At 36.7% G+C, this 18,560-nt stretch overlaps 3 protein-coding genes across 4 annotated transcripts; 2 read left to right on the top strand and 1 right to left on the bottom strand.

The window, feature by feature from the left end:
• Positions 1–297: 297 nt before the first annotated feature.
• LOC306888612 (aldo-keto reductase family 1 member B1) lies at positions 298–4,303 on the top strand. 2 transcript variants are annotated; one of them, XM_079447044.1, is made up of 10 exons: positions 298–534; positions 1,076–1,246; positions 1,344–1,460; positions 1,681–1,758; positions 1,841–1,957; positions 2,114–2,226; positions 2,399–2,486; positions 2,570–2,653; positions 3,121–3,203; positions 3,574–4,303. In XM_079447044.1, exons 1-10 carry the CDS (start codon positions 445–447, stop codon positions 3,605–3,607), a joined length of 975 nt encoding a protein of 324 aa, XP_079303170.1. In that variant the 5' UTR covers positions 298–444; the 3' UTR covers positions 3,608–4,303. The 2 variants fall into 2 exon arrangements, with proteins under 2 accessions (XP_079303170.1, XP_079303171.1); XM_079447045.1 differs by having other exon boundaries at positions 309–534; positions 1,100–1,246.
• Positions 4,090–9,301, bottom strand: LOC306888611 (kelch-like protein 36). Its single transcript, XM_079447043.1, has 5 exons — positions 9,201–9,301; positions 8,886–8,968; positions 7,193–8,266; positions 6,097–6,254; positions 4,090–5,224 (listed from the first exon to the last, which is right to left on the bottom strand). Exons 2-5 carry the CDS (start codon positions 8,958–8,960, stop codon positions 4,651–4,653), a joined length of 1,881 nt encoding a protein of 626 aa, XP_079303169.1. The 5' UTR covers positions 8,961–8,968; positions 9,201–9,301; the 3' UTR covers positions 4,090–4,650.
• Positions 9,302–9,874: 573 nt separating this feature from the next.
• On the top strand, positions 9,875–15,432 carry LOC306888784 (coactosin-like protein). Its single transcript, XM_079447228.1, has 4 exons — positions 9,875–10,401; positions 10,695–10,777; positions 14,236–14,393; positions 14,566–15,432. The coding sequence occupies exons 1-4, from the start codon at positions 10,325–10,327 to the stop codon at positions 14,674–14,676; spliced, it is 429 nt and encodes a 142-aa protein (XP_079303354.1). The 5' UTR covers positions 9,875–10,324; the 3' UTR covers positions 14,677–15,432.
• The last annotated feature ends 3,128 nt before the right edge of the window (positions 15,433–18,560 follow it).

Raw genomic sequence — 18,560 nt, 5'->3', positions numbered from 1 at the left:
ATCTTTGCTCTTTTCATACCTTCCTATACCTTGTTTAAAGGCAAGGTCAGAGGTAAAAACCTACATATATTTTGAACATTTTAATTTAGCTCAATCAGCTTTGAGGATACTTCCTGATTTGCACTCACACACTTCTAGAGGAAGCAACACAGGGTCACATGAGCTCTAAAGGTCACATTGACAATTGTGCCAACAGCCTGTAGTTTCAGGAAACATACATACGGGAACAATAGTGGTAAATGATCTGCACCCGCATACACATACGCACAGACACACTCCTTGTCAAATTCAATGATTAACTGCAAAGATAAAGAGAAGGCAGGTCTGCTTAGACTGCAAAGAGGAAGATTGGAGCTAGAAATACAGAGGCATAGAAAAACGACAGGAAAGACAAGTCAATCCACTTAGCTGCTACTCATTTTACATTGCACAAATCTTTCTTACATGGAGGAGAGCACTGGACAACCTAGGAAGATTGAACTAAATGATGGCACATACATGCCACTACTGGGACTTGGAACATGGAAGCCTGAGGTAGCATTGCAGTTCTACAATAGCCTCGTACTAACTTAAATACATAGCCTACATATGTAGGGTAAATTCAAAAAAATCTGGACACTTTTTAACATTCAGATTTACTTGAATAGGGGTATGGGAAACTTTAGGAGCTAGTTGTCACATTGGGAAGTTATGTGGACAGCTAAAGTCCAAAGTTACATTGCACTAATGCTTGCAGTGATTTTGTATGTTGGTTTCAATGATTGTAATAATAAAATGCAATCATAATAGGCTCATAACAGGTTTCTATCGAAACAACTTGCCCCATATTGTAGCTCTAACTCTAACTAAAATTAAAATCTAATTGAAAATATTAACAGAAAGCATAATAGTATCTCAATTATACTCAAATAATTCTGATATATTGTATATTAATTACTAATGTTTCCCTATATCTTTTGACTTTAAAGTCTTCATTTTTAAGACACATGGCCATGTCAGTGATCTTGACATTTTTAATAGTATAATAATGTCATAACCTTAGTAATTCTTTAATGATTTACTACATGGTGAACAGGGCACTTGCCCAAATATGTGTCAGAGGGCAGCTGAGGCAGCGATCGCTGCTGGATATCGGCATATAGACACAGCCTATAGCTACCGGGTTGAGGTAGAGCTGGGGAAGGCCATCCAGTCCATGATACAGCAGGGCATCATCAGACGCCAAGACATGTTCATAGTCAGTAAAGTGAGTTCAAGTTATGTTGGTGCTCTAAGATTAAATCAATGTGTGCTCATTTTAAAGGAGCAAAACATCATGCAATAATGATGCTTCTCTTTTCCAGCTGTGGTGTACCCATCATGCTTCTGAAGACATTCCTGTTTGCTTAAATAAATCTCTAAATGACCTTCAGCTTGACTACCTGGACCTATATCTAGTACACTTTCCAGTCGGACTGAAGGTAATACAAGAAAAACTTTTTTTGGATAATTATTTGGAATTAACATTATTTTAATTATAAATACAATTATTTTTTGATTATTAATAATAAAATACTTTTTATTTTTATTACTGGGGCTTTTCTTAAAGCCTCAGTATCAGTTACTGTTTTTAATCTGTGAAATGATTCGTAGATCAAGTTCAAGTATACTAATTGTATGCTACTTTACAATAACTTACAGAAAATGGGTGATGAGCTTTTCCCAGAAAGGGATGGAAAGATCCTCACAACTGACCTAGACTATGTCGATGTGTGGAAGGTAACTTAATGCTAAATGCTAACGCTAATAATAACAAAATGATGTTTTCAAGGTCTTTAGAGTGTGCTGCCATCTGTTTCAGGGAATGGAAGCTCTGAAAGCCACAGGAAAGGTGAAAAGTATCGGTGTGTCTAACTTCACAATCGAGCAACTGGAGAGATTGCTATCTGTGGCCAAAATCCCACCTGCTGTCAATCAGGTGCATGCTGGGAATGTCATAGTACTTTGATTAGATTTTACATCTAACAAGGTGTAGATCAAATTAGGTTTGAGTAACCTATTGAGAGAAACAATGAGAGAAATATATGTCTCATAACATTAGCATGAGAAATATTCTTTCTGTTGATATCTACAGGTGGAGCTCCATCCTTACCTGGTTCAGTCTGATCTGATTGAGTACTGTAAGTCCAAAAACATTGCTTTAACAGCCTACAGTCCATTTGGCTCACCTGGAAGACCTTCAGAATAGTAAGTTCAAACTATATGCATGAGTTCAAAAATGTTTTTAGCTAGAATCAGCTCTTGATCTTATCAAAGCAATAAGAAGGTGGGGAATGACAGATGAGTTCTCTAAAACAGTACAACCTAAACATCACATGCTATTTTATACAATTCTTCTGCCATTTCCTTGTCTCTGCAGTCAAAGAGGAGATGCGGATCCCATGAAGTTACTGCAAGATCCTGTCGTTGGGGATATAGCCAAAAAACACAAACGGACCCCTGCGCAGGTCATACTTTTCTCACCATGAGTATTTTGCATCATCTACATTTCTCTTTTTGGGTTTTAATCTTGCATTTGATTGTTCTGCAGGTTCTGTTGCGGTATCATGTTCAGCAGGGCATTGTTGTGATCCCGAAGAGCATGAAACCCCACCACATTTTAGAGAACACCAAGGTAAACTTCTAAATATTCCATCTATATTTCTATATTATTAGTATTTTTCTCCTAATGATGTCAGTTGTTATCTTATGGTTTCATTCAGGTATATACTAAAGCAAAATATTAATGGGATAGTTAGCCCAAAAATGAAAATTCTGTAATCAATCACCCGCCACTTGTTCCAATCCTGTACGAGTTTCTTTCTTCTGTTGAACACAAAAGAATATAATTTGAAGAATGTTTGGAACCAAACAGTTGACTGTAGACACTGATTTCCACAGTATTTTTTTCCCATGCAGTGATTACCATCACGTTTTGAATAAATGAAGACAGAATTTTCATTTTTGGGTGAACCGTCCCTTTTAAGTGACAAACAGTAGGCCTATAATGCACATTTTGATCAATATGAGAATTTCTTTTAGATACTGTAGCTAATAAACTATAATAACTGTTAACTATCACTTTTATTTGTCTGGGTGCAGATCTTTGATTTCACTCTGGATGAAGAGGATATGAATGCTCTCAGGTCTCTGAATCGAGGCTGGAAGGCCTGCATCATAACACAGTAAGAGTATCTTTTTCAATCGCATGTAAAACAGCATGCGATATGCAATAATACACATCAAACAGTAGATACTGCATTGTTGTCATATCATATTTACAGTGTTGCATGTTTATAGTTTATTTCTAATATTTTGATAGTTTTATGTAAAAGCGTCTTGTGGCAGACCAATCATGAGAAATCACGAAGGAGATATTAAAACGCGCTGATTTTCCTTACAATCCATTTGGAAATGCAAGGTCTTTTTAAATGTATTGCACTGTAGGATACATTTTGGCAAATGTAGTATATACTGAGGGAATTTCGTTCATAATGTACAGTATACTTACTACATACTGCTAGCAGTTAACTGGATGGTGTTGTTGCTCCTCAGATTGGAAGGACATCCCTTCTACCCCTTCAAGTGAAATGCTGTTAGTCTTGGATGACCAAGAAGTTCAACCCACCTAGACAAAAATGACCAAAGCACTTCTGGAGGCCGGAGCAAATAAGACACTTTTTCGATTGTTAGGTTCAGGCAGTCATATGTGTATAGCTAAACGGTCACATTTTAAGGCACTGGAATAAAATATGTTTGAGAAACACTAACAGATGTCATTATCGTAACTTCTTTTGGTTAAAATAAAGCATTAAGGCATACACTACTGTTCTGAGCTGGCAAGATTTTTCTTTTTGAAAGTAGTTTCTTATGCTCACAAAGGCTGCATTTATTTGATCACAAATACTGTAATATTGTGAAATATGATTACAATTTAAAATAACTGTTTTCTATTTGAATATATTTTGAAATGTAATATATTCCTGTGATGGCAAAGCTGAATTTTCAACATCATTACTCCAGTCTTCAGTATCACATGATGCTTCAGAAATAATTCTAATTTGCTGATTTGCTGCTCAATAAACATTTATTATTATTAGCGATGTTGAAAACAGTTATGCTGCTTAATGTGTTTGTGGAAATAATGATTAAAAAAAAAAATCAGAATTCTTTGATTAATAGAACATTTAAACCGAAACCTTTTGTACATACCTATGTGAATGCATTTACTGTCACTTTTGATCAATTTAATCTATCCTGGCTAAATAAAAGTATTAATTTATTTAAAAAAAAAAAACACTTTTGAATGGTACTGTAATTCATAAACTCAAAATATAACCACAAAACACTGCAAACAGCCATGTAAAATTGTTACTTCAGGATGTTTTAATTGTAACACAGAAAGTGTGCTAAGCCACCAGGACATCTATGAAAACTCCAAAAAAGTTTGTAACAAAAACTACAATATTAATTTGTGCTTTTCAACTCAATTCATAGTCTAACATCTCACAGTATTTCCTGCTGACTTCTTTTTAAAAGGATATGAGAAGCAGCCAATGGCATCAGGCTAATGACAGCCTACATTCAGAAAGTAAATTCTCTCAAAAAGGTGTTCTTCAGATCCCCAGACAATCACCTGTGTTGCTCTTGGTTGGAATTCTGTTTGTCTCTCTCTGTGTTATGACCCTCTATACTGTTGGTTTGTTGTGGTCTGACAAGGCACACACACGCCGAGGTTCCGGCTATGTGCTTTGGTAGATTTGGACCTAAGACCCACTGGCCCTTGTCTGGAACAAACACTTGAGTGCCTTGAGAGAAGTCCATGGCCTCCCAGGTGTACCCTCCCAATACGTAGATCTTTCCATCCAGGACTGCCACCCCTGCCTCACTGTTAGGGTACCTGAGAGGGGCTATCTTAGTCCACTGATCAGTCTGCGGGTCAAAGGCTTCCACCCCCAACACATCAAAACGCTCCATGCTGTCCTCATGGTCATTGCTGCCCCCGATGACAAAGATCCTGTCATCCAGAGACGCCATAGAGTGCCAGCCTCGAGCCAAGATCATGGCCTGTCGCTCTGTCCATGTGTCCGCAGTTTTGGGGTCATAACTTAGCATGTCACGTCTGTACGGGCCAATCTGGTAATCATGGCCCCCTGAGATGTAGACAATACCCTTATGAATAGTGCCTGCATGACCATATGTGAATCTATGAAAGAAAAAAATGTTTTAGGTACAATAAGTTTTACTAATAATAAAAGTTATATATATATATATATATATATATATATATGTATATGTATATATATATATATATATAATGAGTCTGGGGCTGTTCAGCTTCAAAAACCACCATAAAAGTAGTTAATATGAAGAAACGGGGAAAAAACCATTACATTTGACAGTTTTTTTATTGAACATGAGAAAGGATGAGATTTCTGTAGAACAAATTTATGTTCTACAGAATTAAACAACATGAGAGTGATTGTGATGCTATTTATTTGTCATAAAAGCACACTAAAATTTCCAATTTTGTCTCAACATGTTTAAAAAAAAAGCTTTTAAAATAATTTTCTTATGCTCAACAAAGCTGCATATAACTGATAAACAATTTAGTAAAAAAAAAAAAAAAAATTACAATTTCTATTTTATTATATTTTAAAATGTAGCCTAATTTTAATTTTAATTTCCAGCAGCACTCCAGTCTTCAGTGTCACATGATCCATCAGAAATCATTCTAGTATGCTGGATTGGTACTGAAGAAACATTCATTATTATTCTCCATGAGTTGTGCTGTTTAGTATTTTTGTGAAAAATGTGATATGTTGTATCAGGACTCTTTGATGAATAGAAAATTCTAAATTGCTATATATATATATTGTTTTGTATATTATAAATGCCTTCACTGGCACTTTTTGCCAATTTAACACACTCTTGCTGAATAAAACTACTAATTTTCTTCAAAAAATAAAACTTGATGACCCCAAACTTTTGAACAGTATAGTGTACAAAGAGGATTCAAAATAAATTTTCACATAAACTGGTACAACCTTGCGAAAACATCAAAAACAAATAACAAACCTGGGCAATCCTGCAACATAGGTCCAGTAGTCCTCAGCAGGATTGTACACTTCTACAGAAGACAAAGCACCACTATCATTGCGTCCCCCAGCAGCTATAAGACAGTCTCCCATGGTTCCCAGATAGAAATCCACACGCCGCTGGTTCATAGGTGCACCCTGCAGATCAACAGATCACTTGGATAAACACTCAAACTACGGCACAAATATCTACTCCTCTCATGCTTGGCAATATTAAGGAAAATTACAAATAAAAAATTTAAACTATAAAAAAGTAAATCTGAATTATACAAATTTAATATTTTCATCTAACCACTAGGTTAGATGAAAATTTGTGGTTTTTCATCTAACCACGAAAGGAAGCTATTTTCTATGAATATGCAAGACTTCTGACTCATTAGCTGCTATAGGTAAATACTAGTGCAGTAAGAAGTGCAGTAACCATTAAAACTAACTGCATCATAAAAATATTATATTAAAATTATATGATACCAGTTTGCAATACAAAGCAGCTTGAAGGACTGTTTTTGTACAGGTAAAATAATTGCATTTTATCCCATAAATATACACATTTGACTGTAAAGCATTGATCTTGAGTTTGGATAAAATGAATGAATGAATGGATGAATATATAAAAATAAAATAAATTAAAATAAAATCAGCTATCAGATGCAACCATTTAGTCATAGTCTGGAGCCCTGCTGTTAAAACTTAAATGTCACTGTTATTTTAGTATCATTAAGATTATAGTTCTTATTATTTTTTTAATTGTTTTATATTATCTTTTTTTATTTCCTATTTTCACTTTGAACTAAAATATAAAATTATATATTATAATTATTTAATTATATATATATATATATATATATATATATATATATATAAATAAATGTTCATACTTCACTTTCAGTGTTAGTTTATTACACCAAGTTAAACTACATTAAATGTTGCCTTGGCAACTAGCTGAAATAAAAAGTTTTTAATATTTTATTTTATTTAATTTTTTATGGTTTTAATTTTAGTTTCAGTTAAAATTTTAGCTAACTATCACAACTCTGTCACTGACTCATCAAACTATCAAGAGTGAAGCATATTACCTTAATCCATAAGTTGCTTCGGGGGTCATATCTATACAGCAAATTACTTGCAGAATCTCCCCCGTTGTCCCGTGAGGAGCTTCCACCTGCGGTGAAGATAAATCCACCCAAAACAGCAACACAGTGGTGACTCCTCTGAGCTGGCAGCTGAGTCTCGACGACCCACTTTCCTGCTTCTTCATCCAGCCAGCACACCTCAGCACTCAACTCCTCTCCGCGTTCAGACACCTCCCCTCCCACCAGCAGCAGACGCTCCACACCTCCTCGAAGGCCTGTGCGTGTTGTCTGCAGTACAGGTTGTGCGCTGACTCTCGTGTGGTAGCACACGGCCTCCTCCACTAGCGGCTCACAGCGTGTGTCCGGGGGCAGGAGGGAGCGCATGGCCGGCAATATGTGCACTATGAGGTCATCCGGTGGAATGAGAGCAAAACGAATATTGGAGAGAAGCTGCTGGGCAAACGCAAGACGTTCGGGTCTTTGACTCAACCATTGCAAGGCGACCTGCAGAAGAGCTTGCTCGTTCTCATGCTGAACCTGCTCATCTGCAAGGTAAGCACAAAGCTTTGGCATCCGCACATCTTGGAGGAACTCGGAGGTGACGGAAAGCGTGGCGAAATGCTCCACAATGAAGCGGTCAATGAAGGCATCCAGCCGGTCCAGGCTGTAGAGGAAGGCAAGCTCCTGCAGGTACAAATAATTGTCCTCACGTACCTCTTTCTCCAGATACTGGCAACAGAAATCCACAGCTCGCCACACCTGCAGCAAGTGAGCAGTTTCCAGGACATAGTCGATGTTTCCACCATCTAGAGGTAACTCGCCGCTGTACAGGAAGTCTACTACTGCTTTAACACCAACATACGAAGCTCCCACAAGCTCTACTTCTGCTTCATGCTCCTCTCGCATCCCCAAGGTGAACATCGCCTGAAAGTAGGGGCTGGATACTGCAAGCAAAGCACGATGTGCGGGGATTCGCTGGTCATCGGCCACCAGAACAACATCACACAGCTGGCCATGCTGTCTTTGCTCATTTAAACCTTGAAGAAGGTAGTTAGCCTGGTCTGCCCATCGATACACCTGTTGTACACAAGAGTTAGTTAGTGCATGAAAATTTCAAGACACTTGATACAAAATTTTTAAAAGGTACTATAGATATTAAATGTATTTTTTTTTAATCATCCAGTTGCAAGAGTGGTTTTGAACATGGGTGCATTACCCACTCCATGCAGAATAAAATGTGTAGCAGACTGATATAACTGGATCTCATGTGAGTGTACACAATTTTAATTTGTTAAAAGTTCTATTAATTTATTATTAAACCTTTTTTAATAAGTAAAAAAACGTGTACCTTTAATGTAAAAATAAAAGAGTTATTTCTTGTAATAACACAATGATTATGTAACAATAAATGTTTATACTATAGAATGAATTAAAATTATTATTGAAAACATATTGCATTTTAGTATTTAATAACATTTTTAATAGGCTTTTATTTTTGTCATTTTTTAAATGTGATTATTTTTTTATTCGTTTTGGGGGCTTTTCATATTTCTGTTCAGCTTTAATTAATTTTTTTTTTTTTTTTTTTAGTTCAGTTAGTTTCCATTTAAGTTTATTTTTTAATCTAATATTTATTTTAAAAATTGATTTGAATAGTTTCACTCTTTGTTAACAATAATAACAGTGTTATGCAAACCTTTGAAGATTCACTTATTCTGTGAGGACGTGAAAGACGAGATTGCTTCCCCATGTCCATTGTGTCATCTGCCATAAGATTATCTGCAAAATATCATAATCATATTTATATATAGAAAGTAATTAAAAGTAACCACACATATATCGTTCAGAATAGGAACAGACAGAGCATAAATCAGAAAATGAGCACAAAAGGAAAAGGGCATTTACACAATGATTCCTGACTACGTTTCATTGATAATTCAATATAACTGGACAAATTTGATCGATTCAGCTGTGATAACAACCGTACAGTAAAATGCAGTTATTATTTTACCATTTTCCCATTCTTTATCCGTATTAATTACTAGTTAAATGGCCGTGAGTGACTATAAACAAGTTATTTTGTCCGTGGCACAGTGAAGCTGAGTTCTCACTTCCGTGTTGCGCTTCATTTCAAAATAAAAGTCACTTTTGTCCTCAAGTTAGCTCAAATTCAGAGTGGTGTAGTAGTAGTAGTAATGATAATAATAATATACAAGAAAGAATCTTTCTTTTTGATTGTGCTGTATAGGCCTACATATGCACTATTAAAGCTTATTATTGTTCCGATTCTTTTTCTGAGACCACATTTGTAATATTAAAGCTTTAAAGGAATGACCATCAAACTTGACACAAACCTGTTCTGATTATGTAGGCTATTTATATATTTTCTGACTGGTCCTTCAAACTTCAGCTGTCAAAAACTCAAATGTAAACACACCTTTTTAACCCATTTAATTTTTTTATGCTAATATATTATAATATTTGTTGTTCTGAAATTATGCTATACTGAAGATTTAATAGTGAGGGGAAGTGATATGCTTGTTTTTTCAAAATAAAATGATTTTATTTTAAGGCAGTTGTCTCTAACTCTATTCCTGGAGGAAAGTTTAGCTCCAAATCACACCTGCTTGGAAGTTTCTATTAATCCTGAAGACCTTGATTAGCTGGATCAGGTGTGTTTGATTAGAGCTGGAGCTAAACTGTGCAGAGCTTCGCCTATGGTAGGCCTGATTCTCGTCTTTCATCCAAATATTACACAAAAGAGCAACCCATTGTTCTCAACCCAAGTCCACAAGATGGCAGAGTAACTCAGACCAACTGTTAGATGACAACAAAACTGGGTGGATTTAATGTAGCTCAATACCCAAGTTGACCATTAGGAGGAGGTGAAACTGGCGCGAGCTCCCTGATTCACTGGAACAGCAACTTGACGGACAAATATCACTAACGCCCATTAGAGGCAATAGGAAATGAATCGAGTCGTGAAATTAGTTGCCTCTCCATCCCACTGAGAGAAGAGACCGCCCTGGTACACCAGCAGCCCCTCTGTCGCACTTTGGGATTTAACCGCATTTTCTCTCATTCCCCCGGCTTTGTGCTGCATTTAGACACATTATCTCCCTTAGCATCGTCGAAATGGCAACGCGAATTGACAAAGACGCTTGCAGAGAAGCATACAATCTGGTGCGAGACGACACCTCAGATATATGCTGGTGAGTGAAGCCTTGATTTACTGCACATCTAGAGATGCTGTTTGGCGCGTTCTGGCTGAACTCGCTACATTGTTTCAACAATTAGAATCTTTGAAAATTAAACGCTATTTTTAATTGACTCATTGACAGTGTGTGGTGCAACATGTAGGGATGGGTCTTGTAACGGGGGAAGTGTATCAAAATCTAGTTTGCAGCCTACCTAGATAGTATTTTGGCCAGATAGGCTGCTCTCTAGGTTTTGAGAGACGACCAGCATTTGACAACAGTTAAAATATCGATTGTGCTTTTTAAAGGACATCTTTTAAGTATGATGGCTCTACCATTGTACCAGCTGGTCACGGGTCCGACTACGAAGAATTCAAGAATCAGTGTACAGGTGAGTCCATTCTCTTGATTTTATCATTGCTGGGAGGTATTTTTTTGCACAGTAGTTAAATAAATCAAGTGTTAAAAGGAAAGGTCTCCCAAAAATGAAAGGCATGTCATATATTCACCACAAACTTATGACTTAAACGAGACTCGATAAAAAATAAATGGGGACTGAGGCATTAACCTTACTTTGAGTTCACAGAAAGAAAAAACAACATATACAGGTTTGAAACAACATGATTACAAGTAAATGATGACAAACCTTTCATTTTTGGGGGGTGATCTGTCCCTTTAAGTCTACATCACATCACTAGGAAGTAATTCATTTTCCAAGGTAGACAATACCAAATATGGTTTCATACTTGTCCTAGATGACATGACATGTGGCCAAGCAACTAGTGGGAAGTTTAATGAGAGGATTTTAGCAAATATATACACATTTATATTTGCGATCAACTTGATATCTATTCTAATATACAGTATCTGTGGTTTTGGGATCAGTTGAGCTACAGTGAATGTAGTATTTTGTACTGAGTGCACTATATTTTTTATAACCGTAAATAACGGACTAGCTCTGTTGAAAGAATGAAATGATGTAATTTTCGCCTCTCATTCTGTCATCTTAATTGAACAGAGATTTGGGCGTGGTGCTCAGTTCAGTCTCCATGAGTGGATTGTGCAGCCACTAGCAGATGTGAACTTGTACTGAAAGTGTTGCAATGCCTTGGCTTCCGGCTCTGTGCTCTGACAGATGATCAAAGATGTCTTCCTATATGGAGCAGTGTGTTAGAATAAGCACTTTTGTTTATGGAAAACATTTTAGTCAGGACGTTGACTTATGAAATAATTACTTATGTTTTAAATCCAAACAGAAAAGATGTAATTTGTGCCATAGCCACCCGTAAACTGATTTATCCAGCAATAAATAGTACATTTATTTATTATTTGGGTAGGTTTTTGAGTAGTTGGAGAATCTAGTCTATGGACATTGCAATCTCTGTAGTGGACAGGACAAAATTTAAATATAGTAGCAAAATTTCTGCTTTATAAAGAGAGAGAGAGTAGCTTTATGAATTATTTTAACTTTATTATGTGGTTTTAGTGATAGAAAATCTCTGACTGGAGAATATGATTTTATATAGCTTTCATTTGTGATCTGCTCCATCAGCTTGCATAAAATTCAAAATGGGTTTCTGGGTCAAAGTGACTTTCAAAAGCTTGTGTTTCAGGTGATGTCTAAATTTAATATTTGAAATATTTTTTGTGCTGCATCATCATAGCCTGGCAACCAGGAAGTACGGTGCACATGTAGTGAGCACAAAAACGCTGACTTTCTGGAAGTGAGTTCTTTAGAGATGTGCCACACACGCAAGAGGAAGTAGAAGTTTGTGGAAGCATTGCCACATCGCAAAAATGTCACTGTGTTTTCACGCAATCATAAAATAAGAAAGAACAACTCTCTAATTTTTACTAGAGTTCCTGCTTTCCCACTGTTCACTTGGCATTTTAACACAACAAGCACCGCTCGCTTCCTGAATGTGGTTTATTTGAGGTTTCAGTTCTGTTGAAATACAGCAGAGGTCTCTATAATGTGACATTCATCATCCACTTTGTACTTGAAACTTGAACAGCCAATGTGCCAAATACAACTGACAGTATTACCCATGGTTCCCTGACTCGGCTTCTTAAACCTTAAGCCCAGTTAATCAACAACAGAAAAGCAGATATTATCAGTCTCAAGTAGAGCCAAGGGAATTCACCTGAGTATTTGTTTTCCAGTAAAGTCCTAATAAGATTGTATCACTGTAAATGTGTGTGTGTGTGTATGTGTGTAAGTATAATATACACACACATATATATATAAAATACACACATGCATATATTTAATGTATATGTTTATCGCTATAATTATTAGGCATATAAGCAGAAGTTTTCAAACTATTTTCACAGATCAATAAAGATCAAAGTGCAAAGTTGTGCACCACTATCATTTGAATGAATTGTTTAACAGGAGCTTTCTTCCGCACAATATCTCTGATACTGTCGGTGTCTAAACAGAGGCATGCCATAGTTAAGTGCAATTGATGTTACCTTTGAATCTAGTCCCAGTACCACTGCAATGCAGTTGTAGCACATTTGGGAGGAAGTGGCCGGCTGTAAAGTTGAGAGAGACAGGGAGTGTTACAGATAAAATATTACACTGTAAATCACCCTTATCAATAGTCTGTTAACTAGATCACCTCCTGTCCTCACCCACTTTCTCTATTCCTTGTTTTTCATGTCGTATGATGTCATAGAGCTTAAATTTCCCAGCCTTGTCCACCGCTCGCACGTGATGCTCTCAGATTGCATTTCATATCATGACGTGTTTCTCTGGAAAGGAAAACAATGCAATAGTGTAGATTCAAAATGCTCGCTACAATTGAGACAGTGTTCAGTTGAATCCAACCTCTTCCTTATTATACAAAGTTCAGTTAAACTGGACCCGAGTGACAATAAAGAAGCACATTAATATGAGCTTCAAGATGAAATCAAACCTGATTATATCTACTTTAAATCACATTCCAGGTTTCATTGTTTTAATTTATGCACGTTATTCCAAATAATAAATGCCTTATCAAATTGTAGTAGTGTGCACCGTCCTTTCAGCTGACATAATGAATCCTGCTTACTATTTTAACTTCTCCCCTCCAGGCACCATTGCTCCACTTCACTTTTTACTCAGTTTTCTTGTTAAGTATCCTGTTTAACTAGAAAAGGCCAGAGTACGAAAGTGAAATAATTTGTTGACTTAAAATAATTACAAACCAACGGCATACAGAGATTTTTTTTTTCAGACAGATTGACAAACTCCGTGGCAAAGCAGATGTCAGTGTTTGTGACTTTATAGGCCAGTGATGGGCTTGTGTTCAGTGATATGGAAGTAAATCAAATGATACTGACTCCCCCCATCCTGGTTACTTTATAAATGTATTTTATTATTCATTATCATTATTTAAAATGTATTCATTTTTAAATGCTCTCTGTGTGTTTGTTACTGCTTTTTTTGCAATGTAGTTTGTTGGAATTTATCATTCTGCACTGGAATTTTAATTTGTGGTAAATAGGTCTGTTATCTGTACTCTCGTTATTCAATATAGAAAAACAAAATTGACTTCCAAAGCCACTTTTCAAAATGTCTCTTCAATGATTTTCCTGTCTGTCAGAGTAAAGTCTGATTTATCTTCAGTTCTCTTGGCTTTTCTCAGCAAATGTTTTGCTATATGTAATTTTAAATGGTTATGCATTTAACATTTTTAAACTATTCACACATTACTTTACATTTACATTTAGTCATTTAGCAGACACTTTTATCCAAAGCAACTTACAAATGAGGACATTAGAAGCAATCAAAACCAACAACATGCAAGTGCTATTACACACAGTCATAAAAGAAATAAGGATTTCTTTCTCTTTGACTCTCAGATGACAACCGTCTCTTCGGGTTTGTAAGGATCACAACGGGTGATGCCATGAGCAAGCGTGCCAAATTCACCCTCATCACCTGGATTGGCGAAAACGTCAGCGGACTGCAAAGAGCCAAGATTAGCACTGACAAGACACTGGTAAAAGACATTGTGCAGGTGGGTTTTGCGTTCTTTGATTCCATAGCTCATGTCATATGCAAACTCTTTCAGACTTACAAACTTGGCCACACCCAGACAAGCAGATTTCAAGGTCTTTTTCACTATAAACAAATTGGTGCATTCATGCAAACATGCCTTTCCATCACTCATAGTATGTTTTTCCATGCAGAACTTTGCCAAGGAGTTCATGATAAGTGACCCCAAAGAGCTGGAGGAGGAATATCTCCGCAGCGAGCTGAAAAAGGCCGGCGGGGCCAACTACGACGCGCAGGCCGATTAGAAATTGGGGGCGGGGTTCCATAGGGTTGATGGAGAAGGAAGAGGAAAACGTCATCTCATACACGCACACACAGACATACACACAGACAAAAATAAATATACATACCTCACCCCTCTTGCCATTCTAGCCGTGGTTGATTTATCCATCTACTGTACTGTGCATCATCTCAAAGTCATCTCTACTAGTGCTATGAGGTTCTCTTTTTCTTCAGGAGCATTTTTGTTATTGTAGTTTCTGGCAATGCTTCTTTTGGCTCAGAGTTGTCATCACTGATGCGTTTCCATAACCAATGGAGAGCATACGAGTCCAGCATTGTTTTCTAAGGGGTTTATTATAATTCTTCATCTCCCCGCTGAATACAGACCACTGTGTTTACTGTCTGAATCTCCCATGGAGAGGAAGACATCATGGAATGTGTGCATTTGTGTATGTGTGTGTTTGCAGACACTGCACTGTGACTGGTTAACTTGCATGCTGGGGGTGGAGTCTTAAAGGATCTCGTAGCTCTGATTGGCTGTTTCGCATTCTCCACCTAACCAAGGAGCAGCCATTTCTCTAGTGTAGCCTTCATTTTGGTTTAAATTAAAATACCCAAGAATGTCTTTTTTTTTTATTATTATTAAAAAGTAGGGTTTATTTTCTTTAAAAACAAAACCTGTGGTTCTTCCTTTTAAAATAAAAATGCCTCCCAAGACAAGAAAAGAAATAAGATGGTCACACAAGCAATCATGTCAGAATAAAATTGTTTTTTCAAAATGTTTTGTCCTTGTATGTTATTTTGCTTCATTTGTGATTACTCTTTGATACGCAAGCCCGTTTCTGCCATGGATTAAAAAAATTATTATTAAATAATAACTGTGACTTTTTCCACAATTCTCAGTTTCTCAATTCAGACTTTTTCACAATTTTGCTGCTTTTTTTTTAAGGTGCAATTACCTTTTTTATTCTGTGGTTGAAACTAAAAAAACAAAAATGCAAGATGTTGACAGATTTCTGAGTGAAACTTTCATATATATTTTACATTAATAACATGTAAAGTAAGACATTTCAAAAGTTTTTTTTTTGTTTTAATTTTGATGATTAGAGTTTACAGCACATGAAAGTCAAACTCCAGTATCAATATATTAGAATATTTATATTTGAGTTTCGTTAGACGACCATCTCTACATTATAAATTCAGGGTATTCCTTGTTCTTTGAAACCACAATAATGGGGAAGACTGCTGTCTTGGCAATGGTCCAGAAGACAATCATTGACACCCTCTACAAAGAGGGTAAGTCACAGAAGGTCATTACTGAAAGGAGTGGCTGTTCACAGAGTGCTGTATCAAAGCATATTAAATGCAAAGTTGACTGAAAGGAGGAAATTAGGTAGGAAAAGGTGCACAAGCAACAGGGATGACCGCAAGCGTGAGAATACTGTCAAGCAAAGCTGATTCAAACACTTGGGAGAGCTTCACAAGGAGTGGACTGAAGCTGGAGTCAGTGCATCAAGAGTCACCACGCTCAGACATCTTCAGGAAAAGGGCTACCAAGCCACTTCTGAAACAGAAACAACGTCAGAAGCATCTTACCTGGGCTAAGGAGAAAAAGAACTGGACTGTTGCTCAGTGGTCTAAAGTCCTCTTTTCAGATAACTTTAAACTTTGCATTTCATTTGGAAATCAATGTCTGGAGGAAGACTGGAGAGGCACAGAACCCAAGCTGCTTGAAGTCCAGTTTGAAGTTTCCACAGTCAGTGATGATTTGGGGTGCCGTGACGTCTGCTGGTGTTGGTCCACTGTGTTTTATCAAGTCCAAAGTCAATGCAGCCGTCTACCAGGAGATTTTGGAGCGCTATCTTCTCTAATACATTAGAAGCTGTTGCCCCCCTCAAATTGAAAAAGGTTACAGAAAAACGTACTGCGCCATGTTACAACAGTTCTACCCATTCTCTCAAGAAAGAAACTCGTAATCTTGAGCGCAAATGGAGAAAAAGTAACTTGGAAGTTTTTAGAATTGCGTGGAAAAACAATATGTCCAGCTATAGACAGGCTCTAAAAGCTGCCAGGGCAGAGCATATGCGCAAACTCATAGATAATAACCAAAACAATCCAAGATTTTTATTTAGCACAGTGGCTAGATTAACAAATAAACAGACGCCGCCCGATCTAAATATTCCCTCACAGTTTATGAATTTCTTTACTGATAAAATAGATAACATCAGAAATACAATAACAAATGTAGATTCTACTGCGTCTAGTATTTCAGCTTCATTCATCGCACCCAAAGAAAAACTGCAGTGCTTTACAACTATAGGACAGGAAGAGCTAAATAAACTTATCAGTGCATCTAAACCAACAACGTGTTTATTAGATCCTGTACCCACTAAACTACTGAAAGAGTTGTTACCTGTAGCAGAAGAACCGCTTCTCAATATTATTAACTCATCGTTATCTTTAGGCCAAGTCCCAAAATCATTCAAGCTGGCGGTTATTAAGCCTCTTATTAAGAAACCACAACTAGACTCTAATGAACTGGCAAATTACAGACCCATTTCAAATCTTCCGTTTATGTCTAAAATTTTAGAAAAAGTTGTGTCTGCTCAATTGTGCTCCTTCTTGCAAAAAAATTATCTCTATGAAGAATTTCAGTCAGGTTTCAGGCATCACCATAGTACAGAAACTGCACTTGTTAAAATACAAATGACTTACTTCTTGCTTCAGATCAAGGCTGCATCTCATTGCTAGTATTACTTGATCTTAGTGCTGCGTTCGACACTATAGACCATGACATACTCATAGATCGATTACAAAACTATACTGGTATTCAAGGGCAGGCTTTAAGATGGTTTAGATCCCTCCTGTCCGATCGCTACCACTTTGTTCATTTAAAAGTAGAGTCATCACAATTATCACCAGTAAAGTATGGAGTACCACAAGGATCTGTCCTAGGTCCTCTGCTATTTTCAATATACATGTTGCCTCTTGGTAATATTATTAGAAAATAAGGGATTAGTTTTCATTGTTATGCTGATGATACTCAACTATATATCTCAACAAGACCAGATGAAACTTCTAAACTATCTAAGCTAATAGATTGTGTAAAAAATGTAAAAGATTGGATGACCAATAATTTCCTCCTATTAAATTCAGACAAGACAGAGATATTACTTATTGGACCAAAAAACATTACACAGAATCTCTTGGATTACAATTTACAACTAGATTACGTCCTAAAGTCAAAAATCTGGGTGTTATATTAGACAGCTACTTGTCCTTTGAAAATCATATTTCCCATGTTACAAAAACAGCATTCTTCCATCTCAGGAACATTGCCAAGCTTCAAAGCATGCTACCTGTTTCTGATGCAGAAAAGCTAGTTCATGCATTCATGACCTCTAGACTGGACTATTATAATGCACTGCTAGGTGGTTGTCCTGCATCTTCAATAAACAAGCTACAGATAGTCCAAAATGCAGCGGCTAGAGTTCTTACCAGGTCAAGAAAATATGATCATATTACCCCAATTTTACAGTCTCTGCACTGGCTACCTATTAAGTTCTGTATCATTTACAAAATATTATTACTTGCCTATAAGGCCCTAAATGGTTTAGCTCCTGCATACCTAACTTGTCTTCTACCACGCTACAATCCAACCCGCTCCCTAAGGTCGCAAAACTCTGGACTTTTGGTAGTACCTAGGATAGCAAAGTCCACTAAAGGAGGTAGAGCTTTTTTACATTTGTCTCCCAAACTCTGGAATAGCCTTTCTGATAACGTTCGGGGTTCAGACACACTCTATCTGTTTAAATCTAGATTAAAGACACATCTCTTTAGCCAAGCATTCACATAATGCATTTTATAATCTTGTACTGCAGTTATATCTGATCAAATGTGCATTATT

The sequence above is a fragment of the Barbus barbus genome, assembly GCF_936440315.1.
Source record: "Barbus barbus genome assembly, chromosome: 22".
Classification (NCBI taxonomy): domain Eukaryota; kingdom Metazoa; phylum Chordata; class Actinopteri; order Cypriniformes; family Cyprinidae; genus Barbus; species Barbus barbus.
Note: the sequence above shows the minus strand (reverse complement) of the source record. Positions and strands in the feature narration are given on the sequence as shown.